This window comes from Antrostomus carolinensis, unplaced genomic scaffold (assembly GCF_000700745.2).
Source record: "Antrostomus carolinensis isolate BGI_N321 unplaced genomic scaffold, ASM70074v2 scaffold44594, whole genome shotgun sequence".
NCBI lineage: Eukaryota > Metazoa > Chordata > Aves > Caprimulgiformes > Caprimulgidae > Antrostomus > Antrostomus carolinensis.
Genome location: NW_010309540.1, coordinates 1 through 19843, shown reverse-complemented (window position 1 = coordinate 19843; position 19843 = coordinate 1). Strand labels below are relative to the sequence as shown.

General features: G+C 40.7%; 1 protein-coding gene across 1 annotated transcript; it reads right to left on the bottom strand.

Moving 5' to 3' along the window:
- Positions 1-5264: 5264 nt before the first annotated feature.
- Positions 5265-19645, bottom strand: DDX24 (DEAD-box helicase 24). Its single transcript, XM_010166149.1, has 8 exons — positions 18931-19645; positions 15556-15933; positions 13710-13863; positions 12811-13326; positions 10619-10694; positions 9844-10032; positions 7267-7400; positions 5265-5496 (listed from the first exon to the last, which is right to left on the bottom strand). The coding sequence occupies exons 1-8, from the start codon at positions 19643-19645 to the stop codon at positions 5265-5267; spliced, it is 2394 nt and encodes a 797-aa protein (XP_010164451.1).
- Positions 19646-19843: the final 198 nt, after the last annotated feature.

The window sequence follows — 19843 nt, the reverse complement described above, 5'->3', positions numbered from 1 at the left end:
TGTTTATTTACGGCATTGTTTGCCCAGCAGTGGAACCAGTGGCTCACGGCTGTTTGTTCTTGCACCGTAGCCCAGCTCTGGGAGGCTGTAATTCATTGTGAACTGAATTCTGGTTTCACCCTCCCTATGTGAGGAACAGTTTAATTAAAATGCAGGAATAACAAAGACAGTTTCCATTCACATACAGTAGATAAACCTTTCTCAGTCAGACCAATGCCTTACAAGAGGTCTGGTTTTTGGTTTGTTGTTTGGGGTTTTTTTTTTAATAGTAAGGCATTGCAGTATAATGAAGTATAATGGAAAATGCAAACATCATTGCAAGCAGAAAGCTGCCCCTGGCTATTGGTAACACCCAGACTTTTGTGCACAGAAAAGTGCTGGGATAAATTATGGTACCCTCTTCTAATAAAACAGTGCCTGATAAACGTTACTGCGTGTTTATTTTTGTGCTGTCATTGATCACATTTTAAATAGGAGAAAACAACATGGAATTTCAACTTGATAAAGCTGTCCTGGTTTTTATGCTCCAAATATTCTTAATTATCTTCTTTTTTTTTTTTTTTTTTTTTGCCAATGAACCAATGTAATTTTTGTTTTCCTTGGGTGGGAAATAAGAAGAAACATAAATCAGTATCAGAGATCCTGTGTCAGGGATCAAAGGAAGGTGCAAATTTTTGTCTGAGATTTAGCTGAGATTGAACACAGATTTTCTTTCTTCTTTTGAAATGTGTGATGTTATTTTTTCCAGCTTGCATTTATTTCTCATTTGGTAAATGTATATTTCATTTCTCTAATGAATGAGACAACTCCTGGGAGTTGACTGTACTTTGTTCTTATATAAATATCTGTAGTTATATTAGCTAAAAGCTAGGTCGTGTGTGTATGTGAATACACATATAATTGAATGATGTACTAGAAAATAGACTTTTGACAACTTCTACAATGGACGGGACATACTTTCCAATCATGTTTATACATGTATATATGTGCATGAATAAAGTTTTTTCCCGGATGGAATTTAGGAGATTTTGAGACCCTAGGAAAACAAAGAATAATAGTGATAAATATTTCAGCAAATTTAATTCTCATAATTTTTTTTAACTTGCCAATAAAATTACACTGTGAGGTCATCTTAGAACTGAGAGTATGGAAATGACCTCACTTGAGACAGCCTTAGAAGTAACACTATAAGAAACGGTCTGAAATGGCTGCACCTTGGCGCAGTTATTACCAATACTGGTACAGGATTATATTCCTGTGTTATAGAGGATATTTGATTAATTGTATTCTTCTCCCTGCATAGTCTCATTTAGCGTTAGCAGCTTAGCCCTAGTAGCTAAAGTAGTTGAAACCTTAGGCTGCAGGAGCTGACCGAGAGTAAACTTTTTGATAAAAATTCATGCTGCTAACACAGAACTAGCTGAACCTGGCAGATGCGAGAGGAATGAAGAAGATAAGGACCAAGGAAACAATGCCAAAAGAATGAGGTAACTTCAGAAGGTGGCCAGCCCAGCCACAGTGAAACCCAATGAGAAATCAAGAGACCACCCACCAGAATTCAGTGACTGAGCTCAGGAGCTGGGTGGCACAGGTATAATTGAGGGGTGTGATCTGGGGCAGGGGTCCCTTTCCAGAGGCACCCAGCTCAAGCTGTTACCTGAGAACTAATAAAAGAGGAACTGGAAACCTTCTCTTGGACTTTACATCAATCAGCAATATCCCAGGGTCAGACCTGGTTACGGTGTCGGCATGTATGAATCCATAACACCTGTCAGTACTAAAATTGCTTATACTGGTGCAGGTATTCCCATGAAGAAAGGAAAATAAACTCTACTTCTATAAAAGCATCCACATGACTGATTAGGCTGATATAATTACATCAATAATAAGAGAACCTCAGACCTCTAATTAGCCCAGTGGTACCAAAGCCCGTGTGTCCTTTGCAGTGCCTTTCTTCCTTTTCCAAGCCAGGATTTGGGTCTGTGTTCTGTAACTGCAGCCCTCACCTACAGAAATCTGGCAATTTGTACCATCTAAAGTTGGTTGCTCTGGAAACGGGCTACAATTTCTTCCAGCTTCACAGCAAGAGCCGCTGAACTCCAAGACAAACAAGCATAGCAGCTCTGTTCACTTGCTTCCCCAGGCTGATGAACTTGCCTCAGGAGTCACAAATTATTTTCCTCTTTCTCATCCACTCTGTGAGGCCAACCCCATGAGGAGCTTCTGATTGACTTGAAAAAATGCTGAAACCCTTCAGTACCTTTCACAAAAGGAAGCTGGAATAAGAAATCTCACATGGGCCAGAAAAGTATCAGACATCTGCCCCAGTATAAGGGGGGCGCAGGGGGTGTAAGGGATCTATAAAGTGTTACAGAATCAAGGCCATTTCCTAAAAGAGTGCCCTTCTGCCTCGTGCCTCCCTTCTCCCCAGTCCCACCTCTGACAACATCCTACTTTTCTGCAAGGACTATTGGATACTACTGACATATTGTTGTCGGCTATACTAGCAGTCTGGTACCAGTCACTCAACTCATGGTCTTCTGAGCTGCTTCCTTCACCAAGCCATTGATTAAACAATCTGGAATCGCTCAGGCACCCAAGACACACCTTGCTAGCAGAGGACAAAGCAGTGGGTATTTTAACACCCAAGAAAGCACAGTGTTTCTTACCAGATTCTCCTCCTAGTGTCAGGCAGTTTGAGGTGAGATAATCAGAAAATGTCCTTTCCCTATCTCTTTCCCCCTTAGGGACCTGGATACACAGACTGACTGTGGTAAGCATGTGGTACCTGGCCCTTTCTCAGCAAGGTGTAAACTACCTCCCCTATGCCACATGGCCAGCCGTGTGCCTGGGCTGCTGGCATATGGCAAGGCAGCACTCCAGCTTCTGCTTTGCTAACCTGCTGTTTTATTAACCTACAAGGGAGAAGAGAAAGAAAAGGCTAGGGGAATGTCAGGAAACTTTGCTGTGCAGTATGTAAGATCCTGTCCAAACTATCTTCTCAGCAGATGTCTTAAACTACAGGGACTCCTCCTTCAGGTGTATGATAGACTGGGAACTCTGCAGCAAGGATGAGGTCAAATGGCCGCACCTATTCACAAAATAAAAGTGAAGGCTCAGAAGCTATTAGGGTTTCAGTTTGCTGTTATGTAGTACTGATTGCTCTGTATCAGCTTAGCCCTTCCTTACCACCACTCTGCTGAACTCCTGTTTTTATTAATCTACTTGTAAGTTGCTGTGACAGCCTAAATCGACTTAATTAGTCCTTTAATTAATGGGCATTTTAGCAGACATAAGCTGCCACAAAACACAAGATTACTTGTTTGAGGCACTAGTGTAACTGCCATGTCAGTAGAGCATTACAGAAACCATTTGATACTACACATTTCATTAAACACTAAACTACTAAAATTAAATTGCCCATATGTAGCCGATGTAAAACTCTTCATGTCTAATTTACAAATGCAAATGATCAGAGCTAAAGAAAATACTCTCCTTTGCCTTCCTTTCTTCCTGCAGTAACCTAGTTCACATTGGAGGAGGGCAGCTAAGTCGTAATATTTTCCAGCTACTGTTTAATAATTTGTTTAAATTAGCTAAACCACGTATAAGGTTTTTTCCTCTAGGTAGAAGACACAGGGTATCCTGGTAAGACAAGAACAAGGCAAAGCAGGCATCCACAAGAGAGCTTTCAGAGCACTAGACAAGTACTCTTTTTAAGACACAGCTTATTTTTAGGGTCCAAGTTCTGCTTGAGCTCCTGTGCAGGTGCAGCATCAGAGCATGCCATAGGCGAGCATGAAGAAGGCGTCTCTTCCTCCCCAAAATTTCCCTCCTCTACTCTGAAGGGCACAAGACAAACAGTGCATTGCAAGGAAAGCTTCATACATAACTGATAAGCTCTGTATTCTTATGATTAAATTGTCACAGCTCTTTAGTAATGCAAGGAAGCAAAAGAAAAGCCCTCCAGAGACAAGGGAGCGTGTGTGGGGGATGTCTTCATTATTTACATAGAGGAAAGAGTAGAGTTTGCTATTCTTACATAACCAGCAAGTGGTTGCAGGGGGCACTCAACTCTACAGACCGATTTATTTTTGACTAACTGAGTAAACTGGTGCCTCTTATCACAGCTGTAAGAGTGGTTCTGTACTGTATGAGACATACAAACTCAGCCCAATCTACAGCTGGCAGCCAAAGGTTCCCTGTGCCCCCACCAATGCAGATCCCACTGCTGTGTCTTACCTTCTGGGTGCTTTTCCCCTCTCTGTGCCTGCTAAGTGCAAAAGGCATCAGCCATGAGCAATTTAGAAATCTCATGTGATTGAAAAGAGACACAGGCTTTGGGTTTTATAGCAGGTATAATTTAACAAAAATTCAAAATATATTTTTCTGACATATCTTTAAAAATAGTTTTAAAAATTATTTGCCCAGGTCAGGTTAAAATTATTTAAAAGCATAATTATCAGGAAGCACTCTTCAAAAGTGACATTTCACAACATCATCTTTTCCATTAAAGCAAAGGTCATGGTTCTAACATTTTTTTCAAACAGAAACTTAACTCCAAATATCAATTAACATAACACTGAGTAGCAACACTTAATCTCAGAAATCTACACATCTCCCAAGGTGAGTCCTGGATCACTGCCACCTTGACTTTTTTTGCACATTCTAAAACATATTAACACAGGACTAAGGGAACTAGATGCAGTAGAGAACAGAACATATAAATATTAGAGGAGAAAGAAAACTGGGAGAGATTTCCATAACCAGAATTGTAGACTTGCTGGTAACATTATCTATATTTGCTGCCTTTCTCCCTGAACTGGCTGCAGTAAAAGCCAAACCTCCCCCTACCACCCACTCAGATTGCATTCAGACTGTATGCAGCCAGCCTTGCCCTGTCCTTTAAGGACACTAAAATTCAAATCAAGTTTTATCATTAGAGTATGCCTGCTGTGAATTTTACCCAGTAACTTTTACCCATCTCAAAACAGAGCAATAAACAGAACTATTTCAAAACTGATTAACTTCTATTAACACAGAGTAAGAAAAAATAAGTAAGATTCAAAACAACATTCAACAGTAACTAACTGCATGCTAACAGAACCCTTTAAATCAACATTTTCCTTTGTGCCTGCACAACCAAGACAAAGGCAACATCCTCTGAGACTACGTGTCTTCTAGCCGAGCTCCTTCATAAGCACTGACAGCCTTGATAAGGATTGTCCTTACTTCTGTCACACTGAGTGATCTTGCTCAGTTATCTAATTTAATTTTATTGATTTCTTCTTCTTGGCTTGTTGTTTGGACACAGTACCCAGAGCAGATTCTGAAGTGCCCACTGATGTCTGAGGCAGGAGTAGTTTTCCAGACTGTGTTGGGTACTTGGTTTTCATAACAACTTTAAACAGTGGCTGGGACAACATATGTTTTAGTTGTTTTTTCATCCCCTTCAGCATCTTTTGCTTCTGGTTTTCTTCTTGCTCATCAGGTTTTCTTCCTTGGGGCAGAAATCAAAGATATAGAATATTACAACAAGAGAAAAACATGCATTGGCCTTTTTCACTAGTCTTTTGTAGTGCTAGGGGCAGACACTAATGTTATCTTTCTTTCTCTAACAAGGTCACTCAACTCCCATATAGTCTCCCAGTCATCTGTGACACTTTGAGATCACCCAGGCTGCCCACAAGATAACAAGATCAAGAGGAATCTTTATTACTGAGCAACTATAGCCCAGGTATCATTATGCTAAATCATTCAGTTGGCTCTCAACACAGAACAGACTCAGGAACAAAAGGAAAAGGGGCCCAGAAGCTAAGGCATTAACCTAGGGCTTCTAGCTCAGGCAGAAGCTTCTTCTGTGTGTTTTGTTACTTTATGCATGTCTCATTTCAGCACCTGTAAAACAGGAAGCCTCCTTATACATAAAAAACAATGAGGTACTCAGATTTAATAATATAGGAGAAAGAAGGGCATAGAGAAGACTGGAGACAGTTAATAGGGTCAGAGGCCTGAACTAGAGAGAATAAATGAAACCAAGGTTGCTGTAATGTAAATGGAAAGAACATTATCAAATCCTTTGTAACAGTGTAAGAGGCATTTCATTTATGGGAGGAATGACAGATTTTAATCAGTCTCCAACAAGCTACAGAAGAATCAGAGACTAAATACATTTTAAAGCATGAATCTGGCAAGATTTTGGGTAGCAATTACAAAGTGCTTCACTTTTGGAGAGCCACAACTTACTTGGACTGGATGTTCTGTTTTGAAACTAATTTCAAAGCACAGTATACTCAGATTATGTCAAAACAAGACAGCAGAGTGGTAATTATTTGAGAGCACTCCTGAACAGTTTGGACAGAGATTAGTATTTGCTTGGTAAGTGGCTGAAACAGCCTAGTCCACCCATGAATAAAGGAAAGAAAAAAATAAAACTGAACAAGCTTCAAAATTAAAGGCACCTGTGTATTTAGCAGCTAACAAGTTAAGATACAGTTTAAGCTGAAGCGACCCAGGCAGCACCTCTATTCAGCATGCCTTCAAAGAACTGGTAGGAAATCATACCTTCAGCCCCTAAAATCTGAACACAATGTGGCACTTTACAGTGCATCTGAGGAGTGCAAAGCTTCATGGCATTGAACTAATAGGCACCTGTAGCTGTACAGCCCTACACATTCTCTCAGGCACAGCCTGCAGAACATTTAATTTTAAAAATATAAGAAATTATTTACTTCTCACACACCACCAAAAACCTCAGCAACTTGAACATAACTATTGGCCATTTAGCCCACACAACTCAACCTACACAAGGCTCACAATTTCTGGTGTTTGCTAGTGCTTCCTGGGTGTTCCCACACAGAGCTGTCAGGGTCCCGTCCTGCTGCCTGACTACAGGGAGGTGGGAGAGATAAGCAGAAGTGGAGAAACAGCTTTTTCTTTGACACAGAGGGGACAAGACTCAATCAGGACATACTGGGCTGTTAGATTACACTAAAATATTTGCCAGAAGCTAAACAGTTCTTGTGCTATGACATGTGGACTTGTCTATAACTTGCCAGTACTGTCACACGTCACTCTCTCAGCTCCAGTGCTATCTACTGCACAATCATTCTGAAAACGCCAGCAACACCACATACTAAGTAATCACACTCCTTTACTTTCCCTTCTGCCCTGCAGGCTTTAAGAGTTCCTCTGGCATGGTGAGGCTTCTTCTGGACACCAGTGCTATGGGACCAACTGAGTATACTCATAAACAAGCATTTCTACTTGCCCATAAACATATCATCATCAAGATCAATCTCAAGAGCCTCTGCAGCTTGCTGGAGCCAGGAGTTGTGTTGCTTTGCCCGACTGTTGAAGAATTCTGCCTTTTCAATCTGCCGTGCCAAATTCATCCGTTCCTGCAACAAAAGTACATTTTAGGCATTATGATGGGGTTTAGATGTGGGGCACTTCAGTAGAATCAGTGTTTGAGAGCATGCATTACAATGCAACTGAGGTGCAGAGACACTTTTGTTCCCTACTGCCACTCCAGCAGATGCCCCAAGCAATACAGACGTCATAATTTGCTAAAGTGTTTTCTTTCTTCAGATCTATGATAGAATCTGACTTCTAAGACATCAGTTACTCAACATGCCTGAATATAAACTTGTTCTTTAAATGAAACATTACAAACATTTCAGAGACATCAAGGACAAATCACGGTTCAGATACCAACCATTTCCAAGTTACACATTTACATAGTACAGCTGGATCTCAAAGTTACTAGTCTCAGCAGTAAGGAGGAGCCGCTAGCTTTATGCCACTCTGAAGAAGTAAGCTCCTGCAGGCCATACAGAAGGAGCTATTAATATATTCAGAAATGCACCTGACGTTGTTTAGGCACAGGACAAAATGTCCTGTCCTCCTTCCCAGCTGCACACAGGTGCAACAAAGATGTCCGGCAAATCTAACCTGACCTACAGGCTTCCAGCTGGGCCAAGCTGTCTTAAATAACTAATTCATTATGGAAAGAAAATCTGCACTGACAGTAAATGATAATCAACCCAGCAGCAAATTCTGCTGTTTGGAATGTGCCTGTGGTTGCACAAAACAGACCCTGTGCAGGACACCCAGACCACCCAAACGCAATAGTCTGGTGCTACACAGTAACAGCACCAGTCAGAACTGCCAGGATAATTAAAAGGCAGAAAGAGAAGAAATTAAACTTGCAGTTGACTAAAAACAAGTCACTCACTTCTCCTTAGATCACTGTAAGAAATTTTAAATAGTTTTTACATCTTTGTAAATCTTGAGTCCTCTTTTGGTCTCTCTTCTACCCTGCTTCACCTATTCTATTCCTCTCAAGTGTGAAATACCTTCAGATTTTTCCTGAACTTGAATGAAGGCACACAGAACCAGGGAAGGAGTGTGCCAAAGGGAGTGACAAAGAACCAGCAGCACTACAGCCCCAACTCCAATGGCTTTCTGATTAAGCCCAGGGCAAAGTGTAAATGAGACCTGACCACGTGAAGGGCCTAGGAGGCTGGAGCCTATAATTACAATTACAAAGACATCTTTTCTCAGGAGAGGAACTCTATTATGGATAGGAGAGAAGATTGTGAGATGGTGGCAGGAAAATTTAAGTGTGGAAACAATATTTATTTGCCCATTAATTGACAGAGCATGGTAAGAGCCAAGAACTACTCATGAAGAAACACAGAAGGGACCTCTGAAGAAACACTCTAAAAACAACAGATTTCTTACAGTAACCAGAAACATTTGGCACGTGGAAGGGGGTGGTGGGAAAGATGGGGGGGAAAAAAATTATCTTTGTTACTAGCAAGAGTCTGTGGAAGCATTTCTTTGATCTTCTTCCTCTTTCAGAAAGCTGCATCTCCCAAAAGACTCACACACTAAATACCTCATTTGCAGCAAGCCTGGGCTTTGCTGACCTCATTCCCAGGGCAAAGATAGTGCTGCTGCCACTGGCGTAGACCCTGGGCTCAGTCCCAGCCACGTGGTTAAACATGAACCACAACACCATAAGGGAGATACCTGTTGCATTATATGATTGCTTGGATTTTTCTCCTGTTTTCAATGCAATATTCAGACACTTCAACTGCAGCTGGATTCCTTTCAAATGCAGTATTTAAACGTCCCATTTGTACATGACTGATGTCACCCAAACTGTTAAGAGAACACTGAGACATGAAATGGCCTCTTATTTGAAAGTCAGAAAATCTGTGGTGACTAGATGCTTTCTAAAATATATTGGTTTGTAAATCCTAACCATTGTCTACCTTGTGAGTTAGTGAATGACTGAATTCTCCTTAAAATGGGTAATAACCCAGAAAAAGAATATATACCTGGTTTGACAGGGTTCAGTGGCAGCTGTGGCCTCATTGTATACATACTTTTAGAAAAGCAGACCATTTACTACTTCAACTGAGAAGAGGCAGATAAAGACCACTGAGGATCCCTGGACCTGCTACTATTCTCTAGTCTGTTCCCAGGACAAGAGGCTTTAAACAACATACTTAACAGAGCCCTCCCAGCTCCCCAGCCACAAAACATACTCACTTCCCCGTATTGTTTTTGGGAATCTAGTCAGGAGATATACACATAACAACATGTAAGAAAAATGTAAGTGATGTTTATGTCTAAACACCCTTCTTGGGTCAGTTAGTGAGGAGAAATCACAAATATTGCTTAAAAAAAAAAAAAAAAGCGTTATTAACTTCATTTTCAAATTCAGGACATGACAAGTAAATTTAATCTGAAACCTGCAAAGCACCTGATGGGCAATGCAGTAATACAAGTATGCAAGCAACTGTTCAGGATACAAAGACGTTGTTTCTTTACCTTGATAGAAGTCATGCACTTGGTATCAACTGGGAAAAATGGCAGCTCTTCACTCTTCTTCAATGTTTTATAAATTTTCCTAAAATTGATCAAGTCATCAGGACCAATCAGCAGTAGGCTCAGGCCTTCATTGGCAGCTCGGGCTGTTCTGCCGCTTCTGTGCACGTATAGCTCAGAAGTACGAGGGACCTGCAAGTATTCAGAAAAACCATGGAGCTGGCCATGAAAAGGCAGCAGCAGCTGCAATGGTTTGGCCAAGAGGTTACCAGAGAATACTGGTTTTATACACACACAGTACATTGCATGTAACACAGCTGAAGGGAAAGTAAAAGATCATGTCTAGAGACACTTTTTGTTCTCTGGTCCAGTGTTCTTCCTTCCATAATCTTTTGTGAGTCTGACCCTCTATCATTTCATTTGCAAAGCAGGAAAAAATCATATGTGTCCTCTGAGAAGAGTTATAGGGCTGAGTCATTTGACACTTTTGGATATTAAAGTTAAGCAAAAAGCAAGGAGAATTGTATCTGTTATGTCATTTCTCATATATAATCACACATTCATGAAGTACTACCTACCACAGTTGGTCACTGCAGCAATGAGATCCTTAAGTACAAAGCACTAAGGACAGTTAAATTAATAATTATTAAATCTCTATACTTGGGACTATCCTATCCACAGGACCAAGAATCACAGCTTTATAGTGTTCAGGGTTTGGATTGGCAAAAGCTTATTTCAAAATCAAACCAGTAAAAGCAAAAACATTAAAATATTTAACCTGGTAATGGATGACATGCTGCACGTTGGGAATATCAAGACCACGAGCTGCAACATCTGTTGTCAGGAGGACACAGCTGAGAAAGTGATAACATTTAATGAACATAAAATTGAAGAGTAAACCATCTGCCAAGGAACATAAAATACAGTGACCTAGAATTCTACCACAGCAATTTAAGGAATAGATTTGTACTATATTATCTGCTGGAAATAATGCTATTTGTTTGCCCTTACAGAAAATTATACCCAATATTACATCAGAGGCAGTCTTGAAACAGCAATTATTAACGTAAAAGAAAAAAAATGCATATATTACCTTCAGCAGGTCTATTCTGTTTGCAATAAAGAAATTCACTGTCTTGCTGGATCCTGTTTTCCTATGCTTTTATTCTTTCCCAATTCACAGGAATGCTAATGCACATCGCTATTCAGTGACCCAAACCAACCACTTGGAAGTGGGGTATGTTCCCCTTCATTGCATTTTTTAGTGCTCTGCCCAGGCTGGGTTTAAAAATATCTTTACCCTGATATGACCATACCATTAAAACACTGTTGATCTTTTGGCAGGACAAGCATGTTATTACAAGTTTCACTAGTTGAGAAAAATCACATTATTAACATTATAGATTTAAATAACAGGTTTTTAGGGCTGAAATATATTCTATCAAGTTATTACTCAAATAAGTTCTCTCAATAAATTAAAAGCTAGAAATATAAAGGAGGGATTCTGTTCTGACAATTAGTATTTCTCCTTACCCCCAGAAATGAAGAACTACTCAAAAAAGTCATAATTTAATATAAAGTCTACCACAGAGACAAAAGTCTCCCTAGAGTATGGAACAATTCATTTAAAAAAAAAAATCTCCCAGCAACTGAAACAAGCTACTTGTAGGCAACACAATTTGTTAAGATTTTATGGCATACTCTATTGCTACAAGGTTCAAAGCAGAAATTCTGTGCCTGCAATCTGCAGGAGGTTATGACAGATGGTCTCATAGATTTCTTCATGACTTGAAAATCTGCAGTCTCTGAAAATGCCCCGTCTGGCTCAGGCCAATGCTGTCGATACTACGTTTTGCCAAGGGATACTGCAGATCTGTCACAGCAATTCAACCTCTGTTCTCCCTGCCTAAGTCTATTACCAAGGTACAAATTCCCATGCAGTCAGACAGCATGCAAGGGCTGTGAGGCTTCTGGATTATGGAAGTACTGAGACCACCAGCCTCCTGCCAAAGACCATCCCAAAGCCAGCAGGAAACATTAATTCTTAAATGGCAGGACAGGCCTGCCTGGGTAAACCTGACTGCCCACTGCTGCTGAAAGGCACAACTGCCCCTGCTCTTGCATTGCCCTAGGATACTTTGACCCTCAGGAAGCTCATCTAACTAAACCCACAAATCCCTAACCCATCAAAAAGTGTCTAGTTTTCTGATGGCTTAGTGAGATGAAACAACTTACAGAAGGATCAAATGAGTTGCAGAGCCAGGGGACAGGGGCAGAGAGGTGTGCAGGATGGTTATAAAAGCATACAGCTGAAAACAGGGCAGGAAACAGCCCCTTCAGCAGCAGTGAGCTGCCAGGCCACAGGATAATTCAGACTCCAAGGGACGTCAGGAGGTCTCTAGTCCAGCCTCCTCCTCAAAGCAGGATGAGCTATATGGCTGGACCACATTGCTCAGGGCTTTATCCAACTGAGCCTCGAAAACCTCCAAGAACAAGCAGCCTGTTCCACTGCCTGACTGTCCTCACAGAGAAAAAGCTCTTTCTTGTATCAAGCCTAAACCTCTCATTTCAACTTGCACCCATTTTCCCTTATCCTCCTACCACGCACCACTGTGAACAGCCTGGCTCCATCTTCTTGATAACCTCCTTTTAAGATATCAGAAGGCTGCCATTAGGTCCCCACAAAGTCTTTTTCACAGGTGAAACAAACCCAGTGCCCTCAGCCTCTCCCCTTACAAAGCCAGTGTTTCTTGACCATCTTAGTGGCCCTCCACTGAATTCACTCCAGTTCATCAACCATCCTGTGAAACCACATCTCAAATTGTTAATAAGCTGGGCTCATGAACAGGAGACTCACATCCCCAGCAAACTTCCCCAACCTGTTCCTGTTCTAAGAGATCTGCTTCCCCTCCCCACTACATTTTACATGATTTCCGGTTTTCCCTACTAGGAAGCAGAAAATCAACTCACCTCTCTCGCTCAGCAAACCTTTCCAGGTTTTTCAGCCTCTGCTTTTGGTGCATGTTGGCATGCAAAGGAAGAGGATCACAATTTAAGATTGTGAGGAGAGAACTGAGGCGTTTTACACAGTCTATGCTGTTTGCAAAGACCATGGTTCTTCCTGGATACTGGAGAAGAAAGTAATAGAGATAATAGTCCTTCTCGTTTGTATTACAGTGGATTCTGGTTTCTGTCAGAGTCTCAACAGTAGCCTCTTTCCTGGTTAAGTCTATCACTTTGGGTTTGCCCTTTATTCCTACTTTTTCCATTAACAATTCCAGTTTGGTCTTCTTGTCCATCTTTTTAGCATTCTTTTTCTGTAAAACTCTTGTGGGAGTCTGATGGACTAAAGTCAAAGTGGCAGAAAAAACGAAAGTCTGTCGTTGAGGGTTATACTGTGAATCATTTAAGATTTCCAGCAACTGAGACAGCTCTAAGAAGTGACCTTTCTCAACCATTCTGTCTGCTTCATCAATTACAAGGCACCTGTCAAATAGAAAACACACAGTAAAAATATACTTGTGCAGATAAATACAAATCTGATACACTTCAAAAGAACCTTTCCTACTAGACACATAAGGGAAGTTCTGCATGTAAAACCCAAAGGAACACCAGGTATGCTGGGATAGCTACAGCAGCCTTCCACATATGCTTAAAGTGAGGTTTCTAAAGGAAAAAAGAGGTGTTTGATACTGGCTTTAACTGACATTTCCCTCCATCAGTATAACCACTGTACATTTCAAAAAAACACTCTGGCAAAGAAGTAAGTGATCTTATGTAGTCTTAATTATTAATCAGTTAGTAAACATAACCAGTATGCAGTGATGCCCAGTTCAGTATCCAGCAGTTAGTGTAGAAGGCACCTTTACCTGAGCTGCCGAAGATTGGAAAGATGTGGGTGTCTCTCTTTAACTAACTCCCACAGACGGCCTGGGGTTGCAATTACAATTTCTGGCTTTCGATTCAGCACACGTTCTTGCTTCTGTGCAGCCATGCCCCCAACTAGAATTGCAGTCTTAATGCCTAGAACACATAAATAATAGCTTTTATCTCACTAATTTATCAGTGAATGTCTTTACATACAGCCACTCAAAGAAGTATTTTAAAAAGTCTGTATCACAACGTTCAGCAAGCATTTTGGCCAGGAAACTTCAGGGGGTTTATATAACACTGAACACACAGCAATGCTCTCAATTCTACAGAAAAAGCCTCATTCTAGTTAGACACCAAAAATAAAGTAATCTTTCTTTTAGTGCACCTGTCTTCCAATAACAGGGAGAATCATGTATATCCTCCATAGCTGTTAGCTTTGTTTACTTGTACTCCAGAATCCCATGTTTTGTCAGTTATATCTGCATGAATAAGCATGTTTCTGTTATGAATAACCAACAGGCCCCTCCAAAAATAAGACTGAGAAATGCTTGTCTTACTAATAGCTGCTCATTGACTATGCAATAATCCTAACAAGAATGCTCCTGCCCAATTAGTGATTCTCTGGACTGCACAGTAGCGTATAGACCCTAAGTTAGCTTTAAGCAATTTGCTCAGGGACTAAAAGGGGTTTAGCTCTGGAAGCAGACTCCACACACAGCTTACTTCACCCTACTTCTTCAAAGGACACACTGACCCGTGACAAAGTCAATGCTACTGTGCAAGATTCCTCCTGTATCCAAGCTACCACAGATCTCTCTTCCCTACAACTGGTGGAACCCCATGCTTCCAGGTGGGGATTTTTTTCAGAGTGAGTTTGAGGCATTAAAGAAAGCCCACATCAAAACATCTTCTCTCCTGCTGCAGCAACTTGGGCATATACATCACTTGGGCAGATTTTTATACACACATAGCACTGCTCCTATCAGAACCATACTGACATAAATCGATGATTTCAGGCTAGAATTTAAAATTAGCCTTGTAATCAGCTGTAAACTGATGAGCACAGCAGGATATATAGACACCAAAGGAAGATGTGCTTAAAAGCAGTTCACTGCACTACTTATCATCTTCAATAAATAAAAAATCACTACTATTGGAGTAGTGGGGAGTTTTTCACAGTTGTCCCCATCTTGAACAGTTTCACATCCTCACTCATTCACTTAACAGATGTGCTGACCTCTGGTTTGGGAGAGAAAGAAACAGGATGGAATTTATTTAATCAGGCATGAAATATGCTGTGGTTTGTCTGTTGTAAGAGGTAAGTCAGGTCAGACAATCCAGCAATGCCTTCTACCCTTAAAATTTATGATCATAATTTATTTTTTGATAGATAGAGCAAAATTTTTTTTATATATATATATATAATCCATATAGATTGATGTATCTGTCAAAAAAGGAAATTATGAAAAATATGTATAAATATCTATATATATAAAAAAATATATTTTTTTAATATATAACCTACATCATCCAAAATCAGGACAAAGTTAGCTGTGGCTGGGTATCTAGTACTGATTCTATGTTGCTACAGCATGAGTCAATAGCTATTTGATGAAAGAAACATTTTAAAGCAAAATATCCCACATTAACTGTTTGCTTCCATATGCATCTCACTGAGGAATCTTAATGCACTTCTCAAACATTAGTAACTACAAATCCTAGCCCTTCAAAAGCCACTCCAGTTTTCTAATGTGGAGGAAACTGGCACACATTCTGGTTCAACACCAACGCCAAGATCCAAACCCAACATAACCTGGGATATGGCCTGTGGGGTCTACGTACCTGTAAACTTTGCAACTGCATCAATGTGGTGTTTTACTTGTACAGCCAATTCTCTCGTGGGAGTAAGGACCAGTCCTAAAAGAGGTTTCTTTTTATGGGAGCCAGCAGTATGTGTTCTGTCACTGGAATCAAATTCAAAATTTTCCAGCACCTTTACACAGCCTGTTGTGAAAGATGCATCAGCTTCATCTCCACTATCTTCAGCCTGCTGATGGGTTAGTTTTTCTGCTTCATCCTCATTTTCCCATCTTGTTTCATCATGATGCTGATGGGACTCTTTAGAAAGACTGTCATTTCTGGTTGTTGAGCTGTTTGATTTTTGCCACTGCAGCACAGAGTGAATCATTGGAATTGCAAATGCAAGCGTTTTGCCGCTTCCTATAAAAAACCAAACAAGAAGAATAATACAGACCGATAAGTCATTTATTTGAAAAGATGAGAAAAGCAACAGCCAATCACACACTGTTCTTAAAACATACAGTTGTAACTGACACAAACTCCTGATCTTTGCAAGACCAGAAACTTGCAGCAATAGCTTCTTTCCTCCTGTTCCCTTTATACATCTCCTTGAGGTCACTAGCAGCACACTTCCTGGGGAACAGGTATTTTTCCAATCTCTAGCAGGTCAGGCAGATTCATTTGTTCTGAAAGTGGTTTTTCAAAGCTGCAGTTGCAGCCAAGATATTTTTAAAGAACCGTATGCCCGTAAGGAGAATACCATGCCCTAATTGACAGTTCTGATCAATGTTCTCCAAATAAAGGAACAGCAAATGAGGCCAAGGACAAACTGGAATGTACTTGAAGGATTTGCTTCCATCTTCAATTTATAGCACTGAGTTCATGATTTTCTAAGAAACTGTATTTTGAAATACTCTACCACCTAATTTCCTGATCTATCACAAGATCACATTTTTAAAATCAAAACACATAAATCTGATTTAAAACGGATTATCCACTTTGGAGATAAAGGGGTTTTCAAATACAAAAGTGCTCCCCTGACTTGAATTTCAGGGGTTCACTGCACCAAACTGCAAGTCACATCCCTGCCACATATTCCCTTCTGAACTACTCGTCACTAATAAAGACGGGTGGTGGTTTCACTTTCCCAGGCTGAAACCAAAACACAGCGCTATTCTAGCTACTAAAAAGAAACCTGGCTCTGCCTCAGCTAAAACCCAGGAGAGGATGTTAGGAGAAGCCTAGTAGCACATCCAGCCCAGTTAAGGTTCTCACAAATATCATTTCATTGATCACAAAAGCAGCATCCAGAGCACAAGACACTACTACAGCATTCCTGTAACAGGCCACTGCTGGGAAGCAGTCCTCTGGAAATTTCATCTCAATTCCTTGAGCACCAAGGCTGCTGCAAAGTCTCCTCGTATCCACTTTCTCACCTTTCTGCCTCTCTGGGAAATCTCTTACGACTTCTCTACTTGAAGCAGAAAATGTTTACAATCTGCATTTGCAGATTTACACAATAAGATTCTGTATTACCAGAACATCTGTTTTTAAGGTGAAGTACACTGCTGATCTTGAATTAAATGTAATGCAGTTTGGCTGGTGCAAATGTCAGTACTGCACCAAGCTAGACTATGGCTGTGATAATCAGGACTGTTCTGCAGGTACTACAGTCACCCACAAATTAAGCAAATAATCACCTCACAGGGCACATTATCTTCACAACATACAGATCACATACCCTAGTCACGCCTGCAAAACCAGAAGAAAAGCACATCTTTGTATTCCCAGATACTATAGCTTAAGCTAATTCATGCTCTTTTAAATGGTTTTAAGTTGTAAGATTTTTACAGAGATAAAATTTGGTTCCTTAACCAAAAACTTCACTAGTTTTACATGGTAGTGAAGAGAATTGGTTAGATCCACTGCAAAATCAAGCAGCCTTGCCATTCCCTGCATCTGATCTCCACAGGGATCTCCTGCCATATCAAAACCTTGCCATTCCCCTTACATTGCTACCAAACAGGGAAGACGAATAGTTATTTCCCCTGTCACCTTCCTCCCTTAGGCCCAATGCTAAGGGAAGCTGCAGGATGTAGAAACAACAGCTGGCAAGTCTCAGCCTCTCCCAGCTGCAGCACCTCCAATTGTCCCCATCTTCTCTCAAGTGCCTACACTGATGACCCACTGGGCTCTCTGGAGAGAACCTGACTTTCTCGCATGAAAGAAGAAAATAAATGAGCAAAACACAGTCCTACTACACCTCAGGGTTATGCAAGATCAGAGAGCAACAACACAACCTGCCACCAACCATGCTTTGCATTCTGCAGCTAGAGAGGGATTTGCTCTCCAGCACTGCGAAAATGGCACTTTTTTTCACCACCAAAAAACATTTAAATTTTCAGTTCCATTTCCAAAAACACTCCCTGCAGGGCTTTCTAATCTTATTAAAGCTAACAGCACCAACCTAGCTTCTAATTAAAATAAAAATGCAAATGCCTGCATATCTTATTAGTTACTATACCTTCACGCTCTAGAGCAGCAAATGGCTTTACAAAGACAAGCAGTAAGATAAGGCAACTGGAACAGATGAGAAGAATGCAGAAGAAGCCTTTAAATGAATGCAGCTTCCAATTTTGCTTCCTATTTTTAGTTTCTATGGGGAAAAAAAAAATGTTGCATAGCTAAAGATGACAAAACTTCAAAGGTATGAAAAGCAAGGAAAGTTAAAGTAATGCTCTGAGACTTCACAGCATTGTTTAAGTATAAAAGAAGCTGTATCAATTTCACAAAGGCTAGCAATGCTCAAAGACAAAGGTGTGAGCTGATCACAAGCTGTACGAGAGACAGCACCTTTCCAGTTAATGCATTGATGTAATACTTCAAGCATAAGCAGTGAGAAGGGCTGCTGACAATGTACAGGCCAATTCCAGAGCCAGGGCACTGGGTGGGCCTGTTTTCCCACAATAAAGGCCTAGGGCATACTGACCATGCCTAACACTGTGCCTGGTTACCACTCCAAGCTAGTACTGAATCATCTTCAGGGGAACCTAGTTCTCTGTTTTGCCTTGGCATGGGAACATGACTCTGTTTCAATAATTCTGCCTTACAGTTCCAAAACAGGAAACAATTTGAGAAACAACAGAAAAAGAAACTTCTGTCAAGAGCATAAAATCTCACTTAGACTTCAAGGCTTTGCACACTGGAAAGATGTAACATTCTGTGCTTGCAAGTTACAAAGGTTTGATACTCCATGATGAATCATTACTAATATACTGGACATGCAGAAGACGCGAGCTCTTCTCCTACATATAAATGCTTCCTCTGTTACATGTCAAAACTTGTAACAATAAGCTGCATTTAGGAGGGCAGATGGGAAGCTCTCAGCATGTACAATCAGTTTAAACAGATTTGTACCTGTTTCTGCAGCACCAAGAACATCCATATTATCCCGGATGGCAGAAGGCAGGGCCAAGGCCTGAATAGGAGTCGGAGCACTAAACCCCAGGTAGCTCAAGGCCCGCAACACTGGTTCAGGTACAAACAAGTCTTTCCATGCAGACACATCAGCTTTGTGATCGGTTGAGGCAGATAAAACTTCTGTTGTCCAGTTTTTAACTTTTTTAGAAGTAGTTACAGATGGAAGACCTTCTTGAGCTTGAGAAGCCTTCTTTTTCTTTTTCTTTGGAGCATCTTTTGTAACTGAAGCGCTCTCAGCCACATGTCCGTGGTCCTCGCAATTTGCCACTTCAATTATTTCATCACACTTTGCCTCTTTATCAACTGGCACATCAATTCCTGTTGCATTAGGATCACCACTTTTATCTGGTTTCCTTCTCAAATCTTTGGTTTTCTTTTTCTTTTTGGGAGGGACAACAGGTTCTTCCTCCTCCTCACTGCCTTCTTCTGAAACACTCTCAGCTTTTCTCTTCTTCTCTTTCACTTTCCCCACTTCAGAAGAATTTACTAGTTTGTACTCTGTAAGTTCCTCTAAGCAAACTATATCTCTGAAGTCCTCATCAGCAAATAGACTGGGGTCTATTGGCACAGTTTTCCATTTTCCTATTACTTCGATGCCTTTTTGTTTCAATTTAAAGGAAGACTTAAATCTGCCTCCTTTTCTGGGTTTCATTTTTACCTAAAAAGAAACTGAGTTAAAAAAAGGGGGCATCAGATCAAAAGAATGAGAATTACATCGATGATATTCAAATACACGGGAACACAAGACGTAATTATTTTCCTCAAGGGGAAATAACATGAATGATCTTAAACACACGGAGCGCAGGCCGGGCCTTCAGCCGCGCCCCTGCAGCTGCTCCGGGGATAAACC